Here is a 27,651-nt window from a genome sequence, read left to right on the forward strand (position 1 = left end):
AATAATGTTTTAGGTAGTTTTTTACTAGAAATGTTAAACATTTTAGGTAGCGCCCAATATTAACATTTTCGGTAGAAAAAAATAATGTTTTAGGTAGCGCTTTACCGAAAAAATGTTAAAATAATAATAATATTTTCGATAACGCATTTTCTTAACCGTATATTAATACTACCACATCCCTATTAAAATGTTATCCACAAATTCAAATACATCAGTTGAATAAGTAAACAATGTTATCAGTAGCAAGGAAGTCATCTCGTTAAAAGCATCTATTATCACACACATTTTGATGATACATATATATATATAATCATGTCCTGTTCTTACTATTTTCACTCACTATCACTACCTGCAAGACGGGCATTTGTACCGCTCAATGTTTTCGGCTTTAGCAGGTGTTATCTTAACACATTTTCCATGGAACCACCTCTCGCAAACGTCGCACCCGATCCAAAACTCATCCGCGCTGTAGTTTCCGCTGCAGCTGCCGCATTGTGTTTCACCGTGCTCGTCTCCATCATCCTCATAATCCCCATCAGCGGTCTTGGGATTGCTCTTCGCTTGTCCATCGTTTGATCTCTACAAAACGAAGAACTCGATTAGATACAAAACACTAAGAGTGCGTTTGGTTCACGGAATGTAAGATTACCAGTGGGAATGTAAGATTACCAGGGAATAAGATTACTGGGAATGTTGTATTTTGTATTTGGTTGGCTTAGCAGGAATGTAAGATTACCGTGTTTGGTTAAATGAATAAAAGATTATTGAAATGTATATTTGACCAAATTGTCTTTATTATATATTTGTATAATATTACAAGTTGAAAAATATTTATATATTTTTCTTTAAAAAATTTAAATTCATAATATTTATATAATTTTTTTACAAAATTAAAAATATAAAAAAAGTTTAATGAAAGGGTAAAATTTTATTTTAATCCCTGAACTTCATATAAAATTTTAATTATAGACTTTTTTTTAAATCTAAAATAATTTAAGGAAAAATTTGTAATTTAACCTTCGTAGAATTTTTATCATTCAACGACAGAAGAATAATATTTTTTTTAAAAAATAAAAATTTAAGGGCATTTTAGTCCAAAACACCGGTAATCCAACAATACATAAGGAAATGAAGGTAATGACATTTCCGGTAATATACCCCAAAAAATCTACTATTGGTAATCTTTCATTACCGGGAATGGAATTCCTGACCTAACCAAACGGGGGAATGTGGATTCCATTCCCATAAGAATCCCACATTCCCCCATCCAAACACCCCCTAAATGATCAGCACCCTGCATCAAGAGAAAATCCCATCTTTCTTGTAGAGAATATTAGGCTTGTAATCATGCTATGAAAAGTTCCGTCATTGTAAATTTGTGCATTAATCATTCACCATACCCCAAATTCCTGGCTCGAACAATGATGATAAAAAAGTTTAGTGATTAACCTTTGCGGTGCCCTGAGATTTGCTCCCACTTTCAATACTTGGTTTGTCTTTAACAGGCTTCCTTTCACTTACTTCCTCAGAAACTGTGGGCAGGTCGTTAATCATGCAAAATAGGCTTTTCCTGTAAAGCAAAATCATGATAAACAAAAATGAATTGTATTCCATAAACACAAAGAACATGGAAAAAAAATAGCATGAGATCCATTCATGCATATCAAGTTTGTAGTCTGCCAAAAACCACAACATACTATTTCTGTAATTGCTTTGCAGTCTTGCCTAATCTAAAGACTGAAATTAGTAAGTCATGATGATAATTGAGAGTGTATTGCATATTTATTGACAGAAAAGTAATCAGCTGAGCAAAAATAGTTAGAGACTGAACCATCATAAAATAGTTAGAGACTGAACCATCATCAGACAAGGAAGCCCTCCCTGATTAAAGTTTATAAATTTCTACCAGAATTCAAAACTTGATGAATCAACTTGAATTTCAATGACATTATAACTGCAAAAGTCAAATCATTTTCCCGACACAATCCTTCCGAAGACGAAGGCGGTACCTTTCATTACGGTTAAGACGAGCAGCAAGATAGAAAGCCACAGAAATCAACCACGAATCACTATGCACTGCAACCAAGGACAACCAGTCTTTTCGGTTCATTCCATCCCTAGCAAAATTGATGCCAAGCGCTGGCTCAGGCAGCTCGGGTGGAACTTCCTCTGCTGGCGGAGTAACTTCCCAGCTTTCATTCGGATGTCCATAAAGGCATAAATTTTCTTTTTCTAAACCAAACCAAGGGCAAAGAGAACGTTATATTATATAAACCGTGGTCTGTTGAGGGAAAATAATTCATTACAGAAACCAGAGGACTTGAATATCCAGTAACTTCACTTGCTCTAGTTATGAATTTTATTCCTCTATTTTACAGAAACCGAGGAATTTTGTTGCTTTAAATGCCAAAATTTGATCTTTTGCTTTACGAAATCTTAGGAGCAAGTCTAATTAGTGATAAATACGTTAATTTGAAGGACTAATTTTTGCTAGCCTGCTGCATATAAATTATAAAGTGCCGATTTTAACTAATACCTTCAAAATAAATTATTGAACTGTTGAAACAACAATTTACTAGTAAGAAGTGCAAGTCAATTGGACCATCTTCTTAGTTTTTTTTTTTAAACACGAACACCAAATTCTAACAAGTAAACAAGGTATCTAACTTTACAGTTACCGTGAGATGAAATACATAGTTATATTTAAGAACGAGCAAAACACGATTTGAAAAGATCAGATTTTTTTTATTTGACTTGGAAAAAATTTCGATTCAATTAAAAAATTAGACTCTCGTAATTTCATAAATTCGACTCGACTCAGAAAAATTTCAAGTTCAAGTCGAATTATAAAATAGAACTCGAATAACTAGAATAACTCAAAAATATTAGTAATTAATTGATTAGTTTTCAAATTTGAATCATGTTGCTCAGCTCTGCATGATATATATGTATCACATATAAAAAAAATATGAAGATAAATATATATATGGTTACAGAAAATTGTTTAAATTGGAATAATATAGTACCATAATATTATAAATATTTACAATTAAATTTAAACCAAAACTCAACTCGATTCGAAAAATTTCAAATAAAGATTAGTTATAAAATAAAACACGTCAACTCATTAATTTGACTCAAATCAATCAAATACTCACATCTAAATAAAATTTGAGTAATAAAATAAGACTCGACTAACTAAATTTTTTTATTTAACTCAATCGAATACTCACTTCTAACTATACAACTTTATTACTACAGTTACATACACATAGTTATTAGTTTATTTCAGGAACTTGAATCAGATTCAACTATAACAGAAATCAAACAGTAAGACTACGGAAAATCGGTAGAGATCAACATACAAAATCGAAACGAGATTGAGATAGAGGAGATATGTAATTACCTGGATCGCAGAGTCCATAAAATTGATCCACATCTGAGAGAAAGGGGGAGAAAAGAGCGTTAAAGAGGCAACACAGAAGAGATGAAAGAATACGAAAGATCTACCAAAAATCAAAGCACGAAGGACGGCGGTTCTTCGAGCCGAGTAATCTTTGAAAATTTCGTCAACGGTTCGAGCAGAGGCTGCCATTTCCATGGCCTCGAAAGCAAGCAGAGGAATTGCTAGTGTCACTCCTCTTTTGTTTTTTTCCACGTTTTGGCGCTCCTTATTGGCTCACTCGAAATAACTGCCAAGTAACGCCCTCCTTTGGATTCTCATTTACGCCTATGGCAAGATAGGTATCTTAAGAGTATATGCCTATTATTGATTAGGGCTAAAACAACTTTTAGTCCTTCAGCTTGTAACTTTTTCCAATTTGGTCTCTGTATATTATTTTTATTTGTGTTAGCACTTAAACTTGGATTTTGACCTATTTTTAACCACTTTAATAATGTACACAACCTTAGAGTATCAATTTATCAAAATGATACTAAAATTCAGAAATTAATGTGGATCAAAAGAAATCTAGGGGCTAAATTGAGAAAAATTGTCAAATTCATGTTAATGCACTAAATATGAACGCTCATGATTAAATTCTAAATTAATCCTAAATTTTTAAAATTTCCAATTATATTATAATTTCTGAAACTAAGGTATTATTTTATTTATCAGAAAACTAAATATGGAGTATTTTATTTCTATCCTTTTGTTAAATCATCAAATTTGATGATAAATGTCAACAATTTGTATTTTAAACATGTACAAATAAATATATTTTTTAAAATACATCAAATTCAAGTTGGCATTTAATATAAAAGCAGAAGGACTTGATTAGATTGATCCTACAGTTTGAATATTCAATTGAAACACTTTGAAGCCGAAGGACCAACTTAAAATTTGATCCATAATTCAAGGAGATGTGGTGCAATTAATCATATTTATTCATGTCAATGTCTGGACCGGTCGAATCATTGTCACCGCTTATAATCATCAGTATTTGATATATTAATCGAGGCTGAGGTATATTTTCGTTGTTTTGGACTGACTTGGTTTTCAATCAGACCTTTTCCAACTGTTGTACAGGATCACCAAGTGGCCAAAGATATGGAACATTTCATGAGAGCATATTCAATGGCATACATGCAACCAAAAAGGCAATACCAAGTGAAACTGCAGGTAAAAGTTTCTATAGAGCCTAATCGATGAGAAAAATACATTAGTATGGTTGCAGAAATTCAGAAACAAGATGTTTTGTTCCTAGCAATCTTAAGAAGATCAAATTCTAGTAACAGCCGGTGATGAACATTACATCCCCACCGTATGAGAGACTGCACTTAAAATATGATAAACCGGAAGAAGAGCACTTGATGAAGATGATGATGGTTGGTCCACCAAAGGATTCCTGCAAAAAGACCATCATTAAACCCTCCACAGTGAGTTCAATGCTCTAAACATTGTTGCAATATGAATAGAACCAACACTAACATAATCAACACCGGTTTCGAAGTTGAAAATGATACGGATCATCCATTAAACGAGACTCGAACTTTAATGTCACACACTCGATTTGAATGATAATGAGTATTCGATCAATCGAATCGATATGAATCCATGAATGCTTGAACAATACTCGAAAACAAAAACAGGGGATCCCATTAAGTCTCAAGAACTCATTTCCAACCTTTTAATAGTTCATGGAGAATCATTCTAAGCTATGGTGAACATCAAATACAATAGATATATTATCAAGATATCATGCTTGAATGCTAAAATAAGAAGAAATATAATTATAGTGAAGTTGCTCGCCTTTGATAACTAATCGGACCGAGCTGCGAACCGCTCGACCTTCTTATCAGTCAAATTAAGACCGACCATAGCCTCACCGAGCCCACAGCTAACATCAGAAAGCACGTTCGGGTCACTGTAATGAGTGACGGCCTGAACAATGGCCCGGGCACGTTTAGCCGGGTCACCGCTCTTGAAAACCCCAGAGCCAACGAACACTCCGTCGCAGCCCAACTGCATCATCAACGCCGCATCAGCTGGCGTCGCCACTCCACCGGCGGCGAACTGCACCACCGGCAACCTCCCAAGCTGTTTCGTCTGCATAACTAAATCGTAGGGAGATTGGATTTTCTTAGCGAAGGTGAAAACCTCATCGTCATCCATGCTCCTAAGAGCTCTAATATCCCCCATCACGGATCTGACGTGCCTAACGGCTTCGACAATATTGCCGGTCCCGGCTTCTCCTTTGGTTCGAATCATGGCGGCTCCTTCACGTATTCTCCGGAGCGCTTCACCCAAATTCCGGCACCCACAAACGAAAGGAATCCGGAAATTATGTTTGTTAATGTGATTCTCTTCGTCAGCCAGGGTCAGAACCTCGCTCTCATCAACATAATCAATCCCGATGGCTTCGAGGATCTGGGCCTCAACGAAATGACCAATACGAGCCTTGGCCATAACGGGGATAGTAACAGCCTGCTTGATTTCCTTAATGAGTTGTGGGTCACTCATCCTCGCCACACCGCCTTGGGCACGGATGTCGGCAGGGACACGCTCGAGAGCCATGACGGCGCAGGCGCCGGCTTCTTCAGCGATACGAGCTTGTTCGGCGTTGACGACGTCCATAATCACGCCGCCACGGAGCATCTGCGCCAGCCCGACCTTAACGGAGTAAGGGGATTTGTGGGTCTCCGTCATTTGGCCGTTCCCATAAACAGCAACCACCCCAGTTCCTGCCATGGCGAAATAAGAATGGGGATGAAAGGAAGAGTGAAAGAAAGGGATATTGAAATGGAAAAGGGATGGTGATGAATGTGGCGAATGATGGGTTTAAATAAGAAGATAAACGGTGACGAACCCATGGATATTGTATATATGGTAAGGGTGAGTAGGGTTGGAGTTGGAGGCCACGAAATTATGGATTAGTTTAACCAAATCAACTGCGGGCTGTGAGAGATAGGCATACGTGGGACTTGCGGTTCCAGTCATTTGTTGACCAGGGTGGCTAAACCAGTGGTGCCGCCAATGTTTTCTATGTTCTGCTAGCACCACCCTTTAGCTCCCTATCGTTTCGATTTTTCTGTTAATAAACTAGTGGGTAAACTATACCATTACTCATCACATTATTATCTACTTTTTACTTTGGTCACTAAAATGTTTTGTTTTGCAAAATCATCAGTAGTATTGTTGATTTGTTTCTTTTTAACATTTTCTACGCCATTTTCTCTCTCCTAATTAGCAGTTTGCGTGTTATTTTCTAACGATTTTATTTATATTTATCAATTGGAGTAAGTTTCTCTCGTTAACTATTGACTGTTCACCCATTTTAATTTGAATAGAGTTGTGGTTGATATGAGAACAATAGTTGATCGATGTTTCTCATGAGAGTGAAGTGGAAGGAGAAGAAGATTGTATCGGGTTCATCGAGATGCTAACCTTTCTCTCGATTATATTGAGAGGTATTCATAATTTTCTTAAGTGGTTATGTTAGGCATAGAGTCATTATAACTATTTGTATGTCAATAGACTAAATGGATCTAGACGTTAGATATTAAATATAGCAGAAATATTGTCTAAACACTATAATTGATTTGAAGACCTTTACTTAAAGAAAACAAACCTTTTGGAGGCTTCGATAAACGATGAATCATTCCGAAGATCTTTGCTGACAGAAATATGACAATTTTAATAAATTACCACCGAAAATATATCAAAACTAATAAATTAATCGTATATGTCACCATTGTATAAAAATAAATGAATGAAGTGAGAAGGAATATGCTATTATCTTATCCAATCACATAACTGATATTATTGATCAGTAGGGTGAGTTTTATCAAAATTTATATTTAAAGTTATATTTTTTGTGTAATCAATTTAAATATAAATTTTAATATAACATTAGTAATTTTTTAGTTTAATTAAGTGGTTAAGTTAAGCGGATTTAGCGTCTCTTTCTATAGTCGCGAATTCATAGATACATTTTAGGATGGACATACACATATGTTAATAACAATAAAATTTAAAGGTGTACATAATCAATCAAATAGGTATTTACTTGAATAAAATTTGAATTTCAAGATATACACGTACCTACCCTCGTACCTTGGTGGATCTATCACTGCTTCCTAACAATTTAATCTTTTTTCTTTAGTCATCATCTTATTGGTTCAAAGAAAATTATAAAAATAAAAATACACATGTTTTACTAATGAGAAGAGAAAAATAACCTGAAAAATAATTAAATAAATGTCAGTATCGCTATTTTTAACAATCAGTGATAATAATAATATATACAATATTAGTGATGATTTTATTAAGAAAATAGTTCAATGACCAAACTATAAAATAAGTAATAATTTGATGACCACTGATTTAGTTGATCCTAAATTAATTTCAATGGCAAGATTCTTTAAAAAAAATAAGTGGGGGCTGCGGCTAGGCCTGTAAATGAATTGAACGCACACGAACGGAGGTATGTTCATGTTTGTTCATTTAATAAATAAACGAATATAAATGAACAAAAAAATTTTTGTTCGTGTTCGTTCATTAAGAAATATAGCTTGTTCATGTTCGTTCATTTAAATAATAAACGAACACGAACGAACAAACATAAACGAACACAATAAACGAACAACACAAACACAAAAATAAAACTTATTCGAACACAACAAACGAATGTAAAAAAAAGTAAACAACAAGAATAACAACTTAAAATTCATTAATATAACCTGCAACTTTAGAGTTAATTTGTTCGAATACGACAAAAACATACATAAATCATAAATAAGCTATATGAACATAATAAAGTCTTAAAGTTAATTTGTTCAACAAAACAATCTTCTTAAAATCCAATCAACTTCAATAATCTTCGTAACATATTCAACTTGTCCTCTGTTCGAACATAAATGAACGAACATAAATGAACATAAATGAACGAACATAAACAAACATATAATCGAACGTTCACGAACGTAAATGAACGAACGAGCTATTTGTTCGTGTTTGTTCATTTAATTAAACGAACACAAAATCTTGTTCATGTTCGTTCATTTAATAAATAAACGAACATAAACGAACTTCCCACCGCACGGTTTATGAACGGTTTGTTGAACGTTCAGTTCATTTATAGGCCTAGCTGTTGTACATGTTTTGTTGATTTTTTTTGGGTATAATACCCTTTTAGCAAAATTTAGATTTTATATGATTTTGATCATTAAATTATTTTATTTAATTTATTTCATTATTAAGTTATTAATGATATAATGATGTAACATGCTATTAATTTTTAAAAAATAAATCTTAAAATATTTTGATTGTCGTGATTTATTTATTATCATTTGTTATTAATTATCACTTTAAAAAAAATTGATATTATTTTTTTTTCTTTTCTTTGATTTGGTTTTCAATAAAAATCATTCAAAATTGATAAAGATTTATTTAAATCATTAACTTTATAATGTTTAAATATACTCTGACTACCCTCCAATGAGACTATTTTCTATAAATATCTCTCGTTTTTACGAAAAGAATGTTTTTCACTGTTCGAATTTTTGAACAAACAATTAAATCCTTCAAACTCTAGCAATGATGATCTTTTGTTGGATTTATGAGTTTTAAAGAGTTTGTGAAGAAATCTAAATTGGTATAGTACTAATAGATGAAAATGATATAAGTTAATGAAAGATTTGGGGAATCTAAAGTTTAATTAAAAAAATATAATAAAAAAGTATAATGTTAAAAGTAAATACAAATATTTTTAATTTCAATTTTAACAGAAAATATCTTAATGTTTTTAAGAGTTGAATGATAAAAAAAAGTTTAAATAAAACAGATTTAAAATTAATTGCACTACACATTTTCAAATTACGACTCTCATTTTAAGTTGATTTTTTCAAATTTTCTAATTTCATCCCAAATTTTGATTTATAAACCTTTCCTTTCTAATTTTATCTCTAAATTATCGATGTTTATCAATTATATTCTTTGTTAATAAAATGGTTAAAAAATATAAGATATCATATAATTATTAATATATAATATATATTAATATGATACGATATACATAATGATATGCTTTTTTTTATTAATCTAGGATTAGTACAATACAATATCTGTTCAATGATAACTGTTGAAGCATGACTGCATGCATATGTGCATATGTGCTTGTGTGCAGTATGGCTTGGAGTGTGAGTACATGTAAGCAATTAATGTGCAATTTGTTAGATTAGTTAGAGTAGTCAGAAGCTGTTATAAGGTTGTTAAGGTTGTAAGCTTGTGTATAAATGTACTGCATATCCTTGGTTAATAATACACTTTTGTATCTTCTTGATAAACTTCAAGATTCTTGTGTATAAACTTCAACATGGTATCAGATGTTGTTGATCCGGTGGTGCAGTGCCAGTTATGTGGCAAGAATGGTCACCTTATTAATTGGTGCTGGTACAGGTTCGATAAATCGTTATCAAGTGTAGACGAGTCTGATGTGAGGAACTCATTTAAGGATCGAATGCCTACGGCTAATGTTTGTCATTACAACTCCAACAACTGTGTGTGTAGAAGCAAGATGAATGTGAGTGCAGCTGGGGTAAATGATCAAGAACGGTTTAAGCCTGTTGTAAATGTGGCTACCACGAGTTCGTCACATTCCTCATGGTTTGTGAATTCAGGAGCCACTCACCATATCACGCCTGATGCCACAAAAGTTATGGATGTCTCAGATTATACATGAGCTGGTAAGCTTACTGTAGGCAATGGTAGTGGTCTGTGCATTAATAAAATTGGTCGAGCTTCTGTTTTTACTATATCTCGTGCTTTAATGTTGAGTGACTTGTTGCATGTACCTTCAATAACTAAGAAATTGGTACCAGATTCCAAGCTTGGTAGGGATAATTGAGTATTCCTGGAATTTCATGCTGATCACTATGTGGTTCGAGATGAAAGGACTGGTGATGTGTTGCTACGAGGTAGAGAAACAGATGGCTTGTATGAGTTCGGTGGTGTACTTGGAGTCAAGCTGCTGAAGCAAACGTAGTCTTTAATTCTAGTAATAACTATGTACTATGGCATGATCGATTAGGTCATCTATCCTATAAAGTTTTGTTGCAAGTTTGCAAACAATGTAATATCATCTTGCCAAGCAGTTTAAATAAACAGTTGATTCCAGTATATGTTTCGTGTCATATGAGAAAAAGCCACAAGCTGCCATTTTATGCGTCTGAAACTCGATATGAACAACCGTTCCAGTTGGTGTTTATCGATCTATGGGGTCCTGGACACATTGTGTCAAACGGATTTAGGTATTATGTATCATTTGTAGATGCCTTTTCAAGGCATAATTGGGTGTATTTGCTGAAAAACAAAGGGCAGACTGTCCAAGCACTTCACTTGTTCTAGAGGCTAGTTTGAACTCAATTCGGTAAGGAGGTGAAAACAGTGCATAGTGATTAGATAGGTGAGTATCAGTCTCTGTCAACCGTGCTTGCACAATGTAGGGTTCATCATCACGTGACGTGTCCTCATACATCCCAACAGAATGGGGTGGTTGAAAGGAAACATAGGCATTTGTTTGAGATGACATTGACTTTACTAGCTTGAGCATCTTTACCCTTGAAGTACTGGTCATTTGCAGTTGTAACGGTAGCTCACTTAATTAATAGGTTGCCAACTAAGGTACTTCAAGGCTATACACCATTTGAGAAACTTTTTGGAAAGCCTCCTACGTATGATCATTTAAGGGTGTTTGGCTATATGTGTTTTCCTCAGCTACGGGTGTTTCAACCTTATAAACTTGCGTACAGGTCACAGCCGTGTGTGTTTTTGGGCTACATTTTTTATATGAATCATCGAGGGTACCAGTGTTTAGCATCTGATGGACGCATGTAGTTTTTGATGAGCAAGTGTTTTCATTTGCTGAGTTTGAAGACAAGAAGAAGAATGAAACAGCTACAGAAAGGCTGTGTACTAGAGCTTCATTGATGGTGGTTGCAGGTGCGCAACGTGTTTGTGGTAATTCCTCACAAGCTGTGGTACACGAGTTTGGATATGCACCAGTGTGCAATGAGGAAATGCCAGAGATTGTTGAAGTTAGAGCTTCTAGCAGTGAGGTGAGCCAACCTGCTAAGAGTGGAAATATTCATGGAGGTCAAAATGATGGTGGTGTGCTTGATGAGATAGTTCTTGTTGAGGTGGCTAGCCAGATCGAGGCTGTTCCAACAAGTTCCTCAATTCCTGTTGAGGTGCCAAAATAGACTGAGGTTGTTCCAGCTTGTTCTTCGGTTCACAATGAACATCCTATGGTCACTCGTAGTAAACGAGGGATCTTTAAACCAAAGGTTCTTGTTGCTCAAGCTCGAGGTAGTGACAGTGAGCCGTTCTCGATTACTCAGGCGCTTCAAGACCACAGTGGAAGAAAGCAGTATTGGCTGAGTATGATGTATTGGTAAGGAATGATACATGGACGCTTGAATCATTACCGAAAGGGCAAGCAACAGTTGACTGTAAAAGATCAAATTCAATGTTGAAGGGTCTGTGTTGAAGCATAAGGCTCGCCTTGTGGCAAGAGTTTACTCACAAGTACATGTCTATGATTTCAATTATACATTTAGCCCTGTGGTGAAGACCACTATAATGAATGTTGTGTTGTCACTAGTTGTGACTCGTGGTTGGAGTTTGAGGTAAGTGAATGTTAATAATGCATTCCTTAATTGAGAACTTGGAGAAGATGTTACATGGTGCAGTCGCCAGAGTTTGAACGTGTGGCTAGTGATGGAACTCGATTGGTTTGTAGGCTGAAGAAGGCTTTGTATGGACTGCGTCAAGCATCGCGTATGTGGTATGCCAAGCTGCGTAACTTCTTGTTGAAACTAGGATTTTGTGGCACAACGACTGATACGTCGTTGTTTGTATGTCGAGTGGGTGGATTTCGTACACTGGTGCTTATGTACGTAGATGACATTATCATCACATGTAAGTTGAATGATATTGTTAATGAAGTGGTTAGTCTACTTGGTAAAAAGTTTTCCTTGAAAGATCTGGGACAGCTTGGATTTTTCCTTGGTGTTGAAGTTCGTAGGTCGCTTGAGCATCTGGTGTTAAGCCAGCGCAAGTTCATTCAAGGGTTGCTGGAGCAAACTGGAATGCTTACTACCAAACCTGCACCTACTTCAATGGTGGTTTCACCAAAACTAACTTGTGATGCTGGGAAACCACTTTCAGACGCATAGATGTATCGAAGCATAGTTGGTTCCTTGTTGTACTTGAGTCATACAAGGTCGGATATTGCATTTAGTGTTAATCGAGTGGCTTAGTACATGCATCATCCTTGTGATGGCCATTCGCTTGCTGTTAAGAGGATATTGCGCTACTTGAGTGGCACAGTTGATTGTGGCTTGGTGTTCAGACGATCGACTACGTCTGAAGGCTGCTGTGTGACTGCGTTTGCTGACGCTGACTGGGTGAGTAACGTCGATGACCGTAGGTCAGTGTCTGGCTCATGCGTGTTTCTTGGCTGCAACTTGGTCTCATGGAGTGCGAAGAGACAGAAGACAGTGGCTCGTTCAACAACAGAATCTGAATACCGGAGTATTGCTAATACAATAGCTGAGGTGATTTGGGTTAAGTCTCTGTTGGCAGACTTGGATGAAGCAGTTAATGCGATTCTGGTTGTGTGGAGTGATAATACGAGTGCTATTGTCATGAGTGCTAATCCAGTATTTCATGCACGATCGAAGCATATAGAGTTAGATATACATTTTGTGCGTGAGAAGGTTGAGTGTGGAGCTGTTCGAATTAATTATGTACCAACAGAGCATCAAGTTGCTGATGGGATGACCAAACCGTTGGCTAAGTTTGTACATGTGTTGTTTACTCATAAAGTGCAGGTAACAGAAAAGAGAACAGCTGCAGAAGACCGGGGAGAATGTTGAAGCATGACTGCATGCATATGTGCGTGTGTGCAATATGGCTTGGAGTGTGTGTGTGTGTGCATGTAAGCAATTAATGTGCAATTTGTTAGATTAGTTAGAGTAGTTAGAAGCTGTTATAAGGTTGTTAAGATTGTAAGCTTGTGTATAAATGTACTGCATATCCTTAGTTAATAATACACTTTTGTATCTTCTTGATAAACTTCAACAATAACTTTCAACATTTTTGACATTGAATGTTTACATCTTTGGCATCTATAGTGATCGAACTTGGGTTCTCAAAGAATAACAACAATCATTTACCACGGAGGTCACATAATTTATATTATTTAAACGACAATAAAATTGAATATTTTTTATTATTGTATTTAAAAACAGAATACGTAATAAAATAATAAAATGAATAACCATTACACCATTCATGCTAATAATTTTATATTATTTTCAAGTTATTTTTTTATTTAGTTAATAAAGTTGAGAAAAGGAGGGGAAGTGTTGTTGAACTTGTGCTCTTCAGTGGTCAGATCCTTGTCAATTATTCAAATATATTGTTGGAAATAATCACGTGCACCAGTCTTAATATACGACTAAAAAATATGTTATCGGTTTTGTTATTATTTAAATAACAAAATTAGTAAAAAAATGATCAGAAACATTATTATTTCTACCGATTTTGTTATTTTTTCTACTGGTTTTGTTATTGTTGGACACTTTTACCGTAAATGTTTAAAAAAAATTGATATTTTAGGTAAAAATAATAATGTTTTAGTAATTTTTTACCGGTTTTATTATTTAAATAATAACAAAATTAGTAACGCTTTATTTTAGTCTTATATTAAGGTGTCGTACTGTAAAACTTCTGATATATTGTTTGTTTATTTTTCAACATGGTTAGGCACAATATTAGAAGCGGTTGTAGAATTTTTTTAGGTGGGCACAAGTATATTAATAATATAAATTTTTTATATTTATAAAGATATGATAAAATTTCAGGGTGAGTACGATAAAATTTTAAGATACACATATATTAAGAGAAGGATACTTCGAGTTAAATAAAAAACTTAAACTTTAAATTCTTAAAAATTTCAAAATAAACACGTTTTAATCATTAAAAAAAATTTGTAAAGTGCCTTGCATGATACTCTCCTCGTTATCTTTTCATTTAATAATCATATTTATTCCGTTTACATTAAGCATCTACCTTTTGACCAAATCATAACCCTTTTTTACATTTGTTCCGTTTTAATCATTCAATTTTTTAACTCATATTTAACGTTTAATTTTGATTTTATTTTAATAATTTATCATTAAAAATTAATGTGTCTCCATAAAAATTAAAATAATACAACATCATCATTAAAAAACAAAAGAAAATCAACGGTGATACGGAGTTTATAATGTTTAATTAAAGGGTAAATGATATGTCGTTCCTTTTATTTTCGATCTGACCGACTTTGATAACCGATTTTTAATTAAGTGCATTTGATCCTTAACATTATCCGTTCGTTCGATTTAAATTCCTTTCCCTTTAACACCTCCGTTAACCCTTAATGGAAATATAACATTGCAATCAAAATTTGTTTAAAAAATCCACGTCAACTCCTCATCTTCTTTCTCCTCCTCCTCCTCTTCTTCTCCGGGTCAACTCTTCTTCTTCTTCTTCTCCACACTATTTCTTCTTCTTCTCCACACTATTTCTTCTTCTTCTCCATTCTGTTTCTTTTATTCTTGATTTCTACCTTTATAATTGATGCCCATATTTTTTATTCTTGATTTCTACCTTTATAATTAAAGCCCGTAATGTTTTTACAATTTCATAAAATTCTCAATTTTTCATCCCTTTCTCCATCTCTCTCGTTAATTTATTTAATTTTGAATTAAATCTAATCATATTCTTCTTTTCTCACAAATATTTTTTTCTTCAATTTACCAAATATTCTTTAATTCTTAGTCTTCTTCAATCTCAATCTAACGATAACATAATATGTTATTCTTTATTTTTTAATTTATTATTCAGAACAAAGCTCCATATCGTAATTTATACCCACGTTCGATTTTTTTGTTCTCTTGGTGTATTTAAGATGTTTTCTTAACAAAACAATGAAATTAATGTTTGAAAAAGTTTAATAAATTTTCTACAATATTAAATTCACTGTTTAAAGTAATTAAATATTTTTTTTTCAATCTCAATTTCTACCTTTATAATTGAGGCCCTTATGATTTATTTAATCTCACTTTCTAATTGAGACTCCTAAATTTTTTCGATCTCAATTATACATTTATAATTGATGCCCATATTTTTTATTCTTGATTTCTACCTTTATAATTAAAGCCCGTAATATTTTTACAATTTCATAAAATTCTCAATTTCTCATCCCTTTCTCCATCTCTCTCGTTAATTTATTTAATTTTGAATTAAATCTAATCATATTCTTCTTTTTTCACAAATATTTTTTTCTTCAATTTACCAAATATTCTTTAATTCTTAGTCCTCTTCAATCTCAATCTAACGATAACATAATATGTTATTCTTTATTTTTTAATTTATTATTCAGAACAAAGCTCCATATCGTAATTTATACGCACGTTCGATTTTTTTGTTCTCTTGGTCGTATTTAAGATGTTTTCTTAAAAAAACAATGAAATTAATGTTTGAAAAAGTTTAATAAATTTTCTACAATATTAAATTAATTGTTTAAAGTAATTAAATATTTTTTTTTCAATCTCAATTTCTACCTTTATAATTGAGGCCCTTATGGTTTATTTAATCTCACTTTCTAATTGAGACCCCTAAATTTTTTCAATCTCAATTATGCATTTATAATTGATGCCCCTATTTTTTATTCTTGTTTTCTACCATTATAATTAAAGCCCATAATTTTTTTTACAATTTCATAAAATTCTCAATTTCTCATCCCTTTCTTCATCTCTCTCGTTAATTTATTTAATTTTGAATTAAATCTAATCATATTCTTCTTTTTTCACAAATATTTTTTTCTTCAATTTACCAAATATTCTTTAATTCTTAGTCTTCTTCAATCTCAATCTAACGATAACCTAATATGTTATTCTTTATTTTTTAATTTATTATTCAGAACAAAGCTCCATATCGTAATTTATACGCACGTTCGATTTTTTTGTTCTCTTGGTCGTATTTAAGATGTTTTCTTAAAAAAACAATGAAATTAATGTTTGAAAAAGTTTAATAAATTTTCTACAATATTAAATTAATTGTTTAAAGTAATTAAATATTTTTTTTCAATCTCAATTTCTACCTTTATAATTGAGGCCCTTATGGTTTATTTAATCTCACTTTCTAATTGAGACCCCTAAATTTTTTCAATCTCAATTATGCATTTATAATTGATGCCCCTATTTTTTATTCTTGTTTTCTACCATTATAATTAAAGCCCATAATTTTTTTTACAATTTCATAAAATTCTCAATTTCTCATCCCTTTCTTCATCTCTCTCGTTAATTTATTTAATTTTGAATTAAATCTAATCATATTCTTCTTTTTTCACAAATATTTTTTTCTTCAATTTGCCAAATATTCTTTAATTCTTAGTCTTCTTCAATCTCAATCTAACGATAACCTAATATGTTATTCTTTAGTTTTTTAATTTATTATTCAGAACAAAGCTCCATATCGTAATTTATACGCACGTTCGATTTTTTTGTTCTCTTGGTCGTATTTAAGATGTTTTCTTAAAAAAACAATGAAATTAATGTTTGAAAAAGTTTAATAAATTTTCTACAATATTAAATTAATTGTTTAAAGTAATTAAATATTTTTTTTCAATCTCAATTTCTACCTTTATAATTGAGGCCCTTATGGTTTATTTAATCTCACTTTCTAATTGAGACCCCTAAATTTTTTCAATCTCAATTATGCATTTATAATTGATGCCCCTATTTTTTATTCTTGTTTTCTACCATTATAATTAAAGCCCATAATTTTTTTTACAATTTCATAAAATTCTCAATTTCTCATCCCTTTCTTCATCTCTCTCGTTAATTTATTTAATTTTGAATTAAATCTAATCATATTCTTCTTTTTTCACAAATATTTTTTTCTTCAATTTGCCAAATATTCTTTAATTCTTAGTCTTCTTCAATCTCAATCTAACGATAACCTAATATGTTATTCTTTAGTTTTTTAATTTATTATTCAGAACAAAGCTCCATATCGTAATTTATACGCACGTTCGATTTTTTTGTTCTCTTGGTCGTATTTAAGATGTTTTCTTAAAAAAACAATGAAATTAATGTTTGAAAAAGTTTAATAAATTTTCTACAATATTAAATTAATTGTTTAAAGTAATTAAATATTTTTTTTGTCAATCAGGGACTATTTTTATTTTAATTCAGGGTGCCGAAATTGTTCGAGAGGGTTCTGGGTGAATAAAGCCGTAAATAGTTGTTCCCGTAACTGGTTACTATTATATGAAAATTACCGTTAATAAAATTCCATTTTCCGTTGAAAGAGAAGTATTGTTTTGTTCCCCGCAAGTATAGAAAATAAGAATAAAAAAACATCTAAAACGGTTGAATAATTCCGTTGAAACTAAATCCCGTTAGCCAAAAGTGGAGGAGGGGACAGCCTCTGCTAAATGAAAATTGGGAAATTGCAACAGGAAGGCAGTAAATTAATTAATATAAATCAATGGGTATTGAGGAAGGTTAAATAAATTAAAAATTGAATTCAAAACGGGATCCGTTTAGGATATCCTATTGGAGTTTCTATTTATCTGTTATTTTCTGGGGAAAATGGATGACATGAAGAGCAAATGCAATGATATTAGGCAAATATTATCCAGACAAGGATGGAAGATCGTTGGACTGTGTAAGAGAGGATGGTACAACGTCAGAATGAAATTCAATTTGTAAAAACTTGTTATTTTCCTTTTGTTGCTCTATTTTGAAGTTTTGAGTTCGAGCAGTTGTATTTACAAGAATCAAATATTGTCAATAATTGAGAAAAATTATGAACATATACTACCTTGTATCTTGTACACAAGTCGGACTATTAAAAGAAGTTGTTGAACTCATTAAATGATCTCAATGATAAAACGGAGTATTATCTTTTTAAATGTTATGAATTCAAGTAATTGCATTTATAGGATGTGTATGTTATCAATAACTAAAAAAATATTATGAGCAAATCAATATTATAATCGGCCAAATCCTTGAAAAACATAAAAATTCTCAATTCAATATTTTTATTTTATAAATTACAGATTTAAAGATTTGTAAAATTTATGAATAATTTAAGTATTTGGTTTAATTAAAATAAATTTTATTAAATTTATTTATAAAATTGAATGAATTAACAAATTACAATAATATTGTATTTTCCCTCATAGCTACCATACGAATGACAAATCCTCAATTGAGTATCTGTTGGAAAAATTCGATAATTCTGGAGCTTTGAATGAGAAATTGATCCAATTTTAATACCCAAATTTGACTAGTGGCTAAAATGTAAATTTTGAAAGTTTTGTAGCCAAAGTATAAATTGGGAAAAATTAGGGACCTAAGTGATAATTTTCCCTAAAAGAATTTTTATTCCATAAATGGATAATTTACTCTTGAAAGTGGGATTTTATAGAAAAACAAATTTTTAATCTGGGATTTGTGTTAAAAGATTTAAAGTGATAAAGTTCGGTGTTGAAATAGGATAATCAGATCGAATCGAAATTTTACAAAAATTTGAAGAATGTTAGAAAATGGTTTGAAATATTATTTCATATTTTAGGTAAGATAAGTTTAGCTCAGATCAGTGTAATTTTGCAGATTTGATTGAATAGTGAAATTTTAGTGACTAAAATACAAGTTTTTAAAATTGCATGACCAAAATAGAAAGTCAAATCCAAGTTGATTCATCTTTGAAAAAGGAATATTTTAATGGAAGATAATGGAATGGCATTTGGTAATTATCAAGGTTCATTAATGGTAAAAATGAAATTTCTTAAGAATTGAATTTTAAATTCAATTTAATTAGTTATATGCCAAGTGTATTAATTAATAAATACTAGAATTATCAAGAGATGAAGCATATTTTTCAGCTATCCTTCTCCTCATGGCCGTAACATACAATTTACCAAGGTAAAAATTCTATTTTTGATTTTTTAAGCTTATATGATAGATTTTTAGATTAAGTTGTAAACTAGAGGATTAATCTGCATGAAATTCTCTATCATTTGGTACCAATATTTCATGGTGAAGATGCTTGTGTGTTGAGATTTGATGATTAGGATTTATGTGAAGTTTGGTGAGTTTGAAGAATTGATGAATAATTTTGATATTTTTGAGGTTGGAGATTAATTCTAAGTTTATCAAGTCGTGTGAAATTTGAAAAGTCTAAGAAAGTTTAGGATGAAATTGCAAGCTTTTGAATGTTTAAGTGTTGATTTGAATATTTTATTGAGATGCTAAAAATTTTATGTGATTAATGTGAAATGATCATAATGGTGAATGACCGTTATGGATTAAATAGGAAAGTTGATATGATTTCTAAAAAGAATTCATAATTAGTGGTAAGATTATGATATTAGTAAAAGTTGAAGAGTAATAGTGAAACTAAATATTCATGGAATTTAATGAATATTTTGAGAAGTTTGAAATTAGGATGGAAGTACGATTTAATTTTATATCGATTTTGTTTTTATCGAATTTTATATTTAAGTTTAAAATATGTTAACATATAGCTTGAATATTTTATGATGTTATATGACGTTGTCAGACTACGGTAAATTTAGTGATCCAAGTAACTCAAAAGGGAAGGAAAAGATGCGGAATTAGAAGATTATCGTGGAGAAGATTCGATAATGAGGCAAAGGTGAGTGCATTTAACTTGTGTTTATGTTATTGAATAAACATTGGTTTGCGATGAGCCAGTGTCGGAGTTACGTTAAGAAGTGACTCCTAATGTATTAGAAGTGTGATTCAAGCTTATATATTCATTTCGTAAGCTAACAAAATTAGTGAATAAATTAGATGCAAGTTGGTGAAATCTCCCTAGAAATTATGTTATGAACAGTAAGTTTAGAAAATTACTAAAAATTCTGCAAAAATAATTTAAGGATGAATACTATACTATTGAATTTGTATATCCGTCTAGTTTAGTTTAGAACAAACAAAAACTGATTTTGAGGTGTAGAAAAAATATATGAATTTTTAATCGATGATAGATCAAAAATAGGGCGGTAGATTCTGCTCAAAACAACTTCACTCAGTCAACTTTGAAAATTCACTATAAATTGTACAAGTGAAACTAGATGGAGTGCCTTACATGATTAGATTTGTATTCGAGTCTAGTTTTCATTGGTGCTGACAAAATAATTTTTCAGTATATAGGTTGCACGCAACCTAAAATTATAGCCTCACTCAGACAAGATACTTCTGCAAGACTTGCCGGAGGTACTGGACAGAGGGTGGATCTTTAAGGAATGTGCCGGTCGGAGGTGGTTCGAGGAAGAACAAAAGATCCACGATGATATTGACACCGTCTTTAGCTTCAACCAAAGTCTCGGATCTAAGTTCGACGAGCTTCCCTCACTTGTTTCCATCTCAAAAACCTAAGGCAACACCACTCCACAATGGCCAGGTTCTTAACCTGGTTTTCTCGGCTAACCAAGAGACTCATCATAGTTTGGGTTTGTCTCGTTATAACGACCAGCAAACCTACCACTCGCCTTCGGCTATGGAGCTCCTTAGGGCTGGGATGATGTCATCAAAGGGGTTGAATTCTTTCGTTCCGGCACCGACCCAAGACTCGACTGCGCTTTACTCGACTGGATTTTCCATGCAAGACTATAAACTGACACTCAATTTTCTGATCGATGGAGCTGAAAATAGGGCTGGTGTGGTCCATGGAGGTTAAGAGAATAATTGTGGAAGGTTTTCTCCCCTTTTGGAGAAATAAAACCGATTTCCAATCATACTGGAGTTGATGATCGGAACGAGTAACTAAGCAATTCAGATGGATATTGGTGTAATAATGGAGTAGTAGGTGGAGGATCACATCTTGAAAGCTAATGGTATGGTCAATTGTTAAGAGTTTTTTGAGTAGTTTGTTTACATTTAGAGTTTGCTGGGAGTTCAATTTCTTGCTGTCATTGGAAACAAAGTTTGTTCGTATTAGTTTCTTGTGGATGTGTTGCACGCTATTGCATTACTGGTTATTTTAGATTGTGTATCATCATGTTTTGTTGCTTCTATCTCAAAGTGTTATGGGACTTGAAAGCTTCATAGCCAAGAGTCCATAAAAAAGATATGTCAAGGAACATTGAAAAAGAGGGTGAAGAAGAAAGAAATGAAGGTGAATAAGAAGAACGAAAGGAAGCATCAGCACTTTCGATTCAAAGTGAACCGAATGAAGCATCGACACTTTCGATTCAAAGTGAACGAAAGGAAGCATCGGCACTTTCGATTCAAGTGAACGGAAGGAAGCATCAGCACTTTCGATTCAATTGTTCATCTTCTCAATTGTTCAGGGCTAAGATGTACGTGTTACCTTGTTGAAGGAGGAGGAGAAAGTAGAGGGAATATTAGAGCTAAGTAGCTAAGGTTTGTTAGAGCTGTTTGTAGTCAGTTAATGTAGTTAAGGGCTTTTGAGAGTTAGTTACTTAGTTCTAATACAATTCAAGTTTTCTCGAGTGAAACAAGATTATACCATAATAAAAGTGATGCCATCAGGAATAGTTTAGGAATGCACGATTGTTTTATAGTTAATCGTGGTGACGATTGTACTGGACTTATGTTATTATGGAATAATAATATCAACGTTGATTTGTTGTCTTACTCTTCGAACCATGTGGACGTTATTTTAACTTTTGCAAATGACCAATTTCATTTTACTGGTGTATATGGTCATCATAATGCAAAATATAAGCACTTTCTTTGGCGACTAATTGATGCTATCAAACAATCATCAAATCTACCATGGTTATTGGGTGGGGACTTAACGAAATAATTACAGATTTTGAAAAGGTAGGGGGTCGACGTAAACCGAGGATTCAACTTGATGAATTTCGAGCAGTCCTGGATCGAAATGAATTGTCCGATTGCCGACCATCTCGAGGATGGTTTACATGGTTTAGGGGTACTACTCAGGCTACAATGATAGCTGAACGTTTGGATAGATGTATAGCACTGACTGATTGGTTGATACAGTTCCCTCAGTTCAGAACATATTCAGAATACGCAGCGCAATCGGATCATTGTTTTATGGTCATGAATACAGAATCTGAACAACGTGAATAGTGGCAAGAACATGTGAGGGATTCATTTCTTTTTGAAGAGTGTTGGTCCAGTGACCGAACTTGTATCGCACAGGTGGAAAATACTTGGAACTATACGATAGGGACAACGTTGGGGAAGTTGAAGGCAGTCGGTGATGCATTGCGCCATTGGCAGAATGATAAATTTGCTAGGAATAAAAACTGAATTACGAAACTTAAAAAGGTAATCGATGATGGGCTAACTCGAAGTAACCGACGTATGAGCTGCAGCAAATTTGTGGGCTATTTGATGCTAATGAGAACTCGACCGAATCAAGAGATGGAGTATCTCGTGTAGTGGTGGAATATTTTACGCATTTGTTTGCAACGGAGAATATTGCACCAAGTGATACTATCATTAATGCAATTGGCAAGGTCATTACAAATGAGACGAACTTAGAATTGACCAAGGAATTTACAACGACTGAAGTCGTTTATGCTTTTCGTGACATCAATCCTGGTAAAGCACCTGGCATTGACGAATTACCCACATGTTTCTTTAGGCTTCATTCGTCATTGATTGGAGAAGATGTGGTACAACTATGTTTAGACCTTCTAAATGGGCGACAGGATATGCCTACGGTTAACAAGACTATCCTAGTTCTTATACCTAAGGTGGAGGAAGTCAAATATATGAGACACATTCGACTGATTAGCTTATGCAAGTAATTTATAAAATAGTGTCCAAAGTGATTGTTAATTGGTTGAAACCGGTCATGGCATTTTGTATAAGTGATAATCAAGTGACATTTTTACCAGAATGACGGATACCAGATAACATTCTCGTGGCACATGAACTATTCCACTACCTGAATTCTTCAAAGAATGGTATTAACAAGGTAGCATCGCTTAAGTTGGATAAGAAGGCATATGATAGAGTGGAATGGGCTTTCTTGCTGAGCATCATGTTAAAATTGGGTTTTCACAAAATTTTGTGGAGCTAATAATGACATGTGTTGTAACATCCCAAATAACGGGCTAGTGACCAAAGAGTAAGATTTTAAAACTTTGTGATTAAATTAGATAAATTAAAAAGTTCAGGTATTTAATTGAGAATTATTTGTGTAGGATTGATTAGCAAAGATTGAAAGATGGAAGGACTTAATGGTCTTTAGAAAAGAAATGAATTTAAAATTTCTTAGTGGTGTATTATAAACACGCAGAGAAGAAGAAAAGAAATCTAGAATTCTCTTCATCATTTCTTCCTTCTCTCCACCGTGAGTCTCTGAGCTAAGGTAAGAAATCCTCAAGTAATTTATTTATTGTAATTTTCGATTAGTTTTGATTCTTGAGGTATTAAGGAAGCTTGAGAAAGCTTAAACAGAAGTAGAAACTAAAAGATGGATAAGTTATTGGTAATTGAGTAAAAAGAGTTTTTAAGAGAATTGGTTAGAAATGGTTAGTAAATAGATTTTGAAGCTATATTTGACTTGTCATAAGCTAGAATGAGAAGATTAAGGTGTTGGAAAAGGATTTGAGATGTGTTGATTAATTGGTATGATTTTTAGTTTCAAGTGATTTAGTGGGATTTTGGATGTTTAGGTGTGTTAAAGTGATATAAGTTGGTTTTAATAAGAGTAGTTGAGTTTAATGGCATGAAAGGAGTTAAAAGTGTGGGGTTTAGTTAAGTTTTGATAAATTTTCGAATTGAAATAGGTAATTTCTGGGCATGGGTACTGGTATTGGATGAACAATACTGATACTCCAAAGCAAAAATAGGTGAAATATGGGTTTGGGTATCGACAATATCAATATCATAAGGTGATATTGTACGAATCAGAAGAACAAAATTGATACCGAATGAGTAGCATCTATACTAAAGGTATCGATACTAATGGACAAGTATCGGTACCATTTTTGGGAGACGAATTCCAGAATGTAGATTGGGTATCGATACTGAAGGATAGTATCGATACCATAGTGAGGAAGTATCGGTACTGGGCATAGAGTATCGGTACTATTCAGTTTGAAATTGTGAATAAGGTGTTTCGTTTAGCTTAAGTTATTGATGATTAATTAATAGTAATACGGACTCTCATATTCATTTCGATCTTATTATTGTGTAGATATTGAACGAATGCAAGTTCCGGACGATTAAATGTTATAAGATCGGCCAAGACTGATAATGATTTTGCTTTGACTAAGTGAGGCAAAAAGGTGAGTGCATACTACTATAATATATTATTATATGGAAAGAAGACTTGCGACGAGTCTATTTCCAATGTTTTGAATAAAACAATATTTTGAAAGTTCATTGAATGATTTGATTACATGTTTACATGAATAAAAATATAGTTTTGATTTTGATGCTACGCGTACATGTACTGTTTATATTTCACACTATGTGTTATTGATCTATGTGATTATATGAATATGTGATATAAGCTATGAGAAACATATATAAATGATAAAGCCCAAAGTATGTGATATGATAGCTAGAGATATAATTGACATGCCAAGAGTCGAGGGTTCTACGCGGTCATTCGGGACAATTCTACGTGGTCATTCGGGACATTTCTACGTGGTCCTTCGGGATATATCTATGTGGTCCTTCCAGATATTTCTACGTGGAACTTCGGTGCAATTCTATGTGGCAGATTCGACTGCAACCCAATGCACAACCTCAATGCACTCACATACCTTGAGTTCTCAGTAATATACCATGAGCTATTAAAAGAAATTGTATGAATGAACAGTGCATGATAATGTATGTTTTTGTTTTATGAAATGTACTACGATTTCTTTATACTATGATTTTATTTAAAAGACTAAGAATAAGATATAATGTTTTATTATGTACATTATGTCTCACTAAGTCAAAGACTTAGCGTGTGAGTGTTTCACACCTAGGTTCAAAGAAGTCAGGAGAACAAAGTTAGGACAAGTCAAGACAACATATCTCTACCGAAGATCAGATCTGAAACGATTTAAGTAGTATGTTCTTTTGTTACATTGAATTTTGTTGACATATAATTAAATGTTTAAATCATATATACTCTGATCAGTGTTGTAAACATACTCTATTGTATTTATGTAAATTATTGAGTTTTTATTTTCAAATTGAATTTGAATTTTCTCTATTTACTTTTGATTAAGGGTTCTACCATTGTGGTACAAATAAAGTTTAAATGTTTAACTATTTTTTTAAAAAGTAAATGATTTGAAAAGTCAATGTGACACATCGGATTTATATTCGAGTCGAGTAAATGACTCTTTGATCGAGAAATTCACACCGAGTAGAGGCATTTGGCAAGGGGACCCTTTAGCCCCTTCTTATTCCTCTTCGTAACACAAGCTTTATCAACTTTATTTCATCTAGCTCAGAGCTCTGGCCTTACAAAAGGTATACGAGCTTCCCAGAATAGACCGCGGGTATCTCATTTATAGTTTGCATATGATAGCTTTGTCTTCCTTAAAAATTCGACTTCGGAGGAACAACACATCAAGGATATTTTGTATCTGTATGCCATGTCATCTGGCCAACAGATAATTTATCAAAATCAGTCATTTATTTCAGTCCGCAATCGACAATGGAGCATCATGCTTTAATCAAGAACATATTTGGAAAACACGAAGTAAATACACTTGGACATTATTTAGGTTGACCGTTACATATAAGGAAGAATAAAACCCGTAAATTTGGATATCTACGGGATAAAGTTCTGACAAGGGTAACGGGATGGACAAAGAGATTGTTGTCATATGGAGGGCGTGAGGTTTTTCTTAAGGCCATAGCCCAAGCTTTGCCACAATATGCTATGTCTTGTTATTTACTTCTGGAACATCTTTTGAAAGAAATCACTGGGATTATGAGACGTTGGGATGGCCTCTTCTGGCTTGGACAAAAATTTGTAAACCTAAAAGAGTAGATGGTTTAGGTTTTTGGGACCTTAGATCCTTTAACCTAGCAAAGTTGGGGAAACAATTGTGGCGGCTAATCAAAGAACCCGATTCTTTGTTTACGAGTGTGTACCGGGCTAAATACTACCCAAATGGTGATATCCTACATGATAAATTAAAAGACATGAGCTCGTATGCTTGGAAAGAGATACATAAGACTTTACAAGAACTTTCACTAGCATTATTTTGGAGAGTGGGATGCAACAACAATACTAGACTGCTGTCAGACTCGTGAGGAGGTACGAAACGAGTGACACTTACAGGTACCTACAACATTTCGCAACTAAGGAATGTGCGATGCGGAGAGCTCATGCACAGGGACGAACCGCAGTGGGACCAGAGCAAGGTACGTTCTATTCTGGCAGGATATGATATTGATACAGTGTTGCAAACCCCAATAGCACCATCCATGGGTGATAGGATAGTCTGGGGAAACCATGACTCCGGTGTTTATTCAGTTCGATATGCTTTCAACTCACACAACAGATGCATTTTCGGTTGGAAGCAAAGTGCTAGCAATCGGGTTAGGCGATGGTATCTGTCCATTATGCAAGGTAGAAATTGAGACAACGATGCATGTATTTCGGGAGTGTTCCTTTGTGCAGGATGTTATACGAGAGGCTGGTATATTAGGTTCGTTTCTTACTTCAGTTTATCCATCTCCAATATTGTGGTTAGAATCCGCATGTGATACTCTTAGGTGACGTTTGGTTGGATGGAATCCCTTGGAATTGGGGGAATTGGAATTCAATTCCACCACTTTTCCATGTTTGGTTCAAGTTTTCCAAGGGAATTGGAATCCATCATGGCTTCAGCTTTCCATCAAATGAGGAAAAGTGAATTACATCCAAGAATAGATGGAATTCAATTCCATTGTTGGAGGGAATTGAAATTTGACCATACTACTCTCATCAATCTTTCGGTAACTTATTCATATATTGAATAAAAATATTTTTTTATTATTTCGGGTCGGGTTTCTAATTCATATATTCGGGTTAGGTCGGGTGAAACTTTATTTTGGTCTGGTCGGTTGGTTTTTTTAAGCGTGATATTCGGGTCGGGTCGAGTTCGGGTTTAGGGTGAAAAATACCCG

General features: G+C 33.2%; 3 protein-coding genes across 3 annotated transcripts; 1 reads left to right on the top strand and 2 right to left on the bottom strand.

The window, feature by feature from the left end:
• Positions 1-148: 148 nt before the first annotated feature.
• On the bottom strand, positions 149-21,851 carry LOC120137370 (PHD finger protein ALFIN-LIKE 1-like). The gene is made up of 6 exons (XM_039153132.1): positions 21,812-21,851; positions 3,511-3,604; positions 3,407-3,439; positions 2,010-2,232; positions 1,450-1,570; positions 149-579 (listed from the first exon to the last, which is right to left on the bottom strand). Exons 2-6 carry the CDS (start codon positions 3,599-3,601, stop codon positions 346-348), a joined length of 702 nt encoding a protein of 233 aa, XP_039009063.1. The 5' UTR covers positions 3,602-3,604; positions 21,812-21,851; the 3' UTR covers positions 149-345.
• Positions 5,260-6,251, bottom strand: LOC120137368 (probable pyridoxal 5'-phosphate synthase subunit PDX1). Its single transcript, XM_039153131.1, has one exon. It carries the CDS (start codon positions 6,188-6,190, stop codon positions 5,261-5,263), a length of 930 nt encoding a protein of 309 aa, XP_039009062.1. The 5' UTR covers positions 6,191-6,251; the 3' UTR covers position 5,260.
• On the top strand, positions 20,205-21,259 carry LOC120137299 (dof zinc finger protein DOF3.7-like). Its single transcript, XM_039153084.1, has 2 exons — positions 20,205-20,215; positions 20,758-21,259. Exons 1-2 carry the CDS (start codon positions 20,205-20,207, stop codon positions 21,257-21,259), a joined length of 513 nt encoding a protein of 170 aa, XP_039009015.1.
• Positions 21,852-27,651: the final 5,800 nt, after the last annotated feature.

Source organism: Hibiscus syriacus, unplaced genomic scaffold, assembly GCF_006381635.1.
Source record: "Hibiscus syriacus cultivar Baekdansim isolate YM2019G1 unplaced genomic scaffold, ASM638163v2 tig00110656_pilon, whole genome shotgun sequence".
NCBI lineage: Eukaryota > Viridiplantae > Streptophyta > Magnoliopsida > Malvales > Malvaceae > Hibiscus > Hibiscus syriacus.

Excerpts from the sequence above, each read along its gene's own strand:
- LOC120137370 (XM_039153132.1), bottom strand. The coding sequence starts at position 3,601 with ATGGAAATGGCAGCCTCTGCTCGAACCGTTGACGAAATTTTCAAAGAT. Across the intron at positions 3,440-3,510 it reads CCTTCGTGCTTTGATTTTTG|ATGTGGATCAATTTTATGGA; the intron begins GTAGATCTTTCG and ends CCTTTCTCTCAG. Across the intron at positions 580-1,449 it reads AATCTCAGGGCACCGCAAAG|AGATCAAACGATGGACAAGC; the intron begins GTTAATCACTAA and ends TTCGTTTTGTAG.
- LOC120137368 (XM_039153131.1), bottom strand. The coding sequence starts at position 6,190 with ATGGCAGGAACTGGGGTGGTTGCTGTTTATGGGAACGGCCAAATGACG.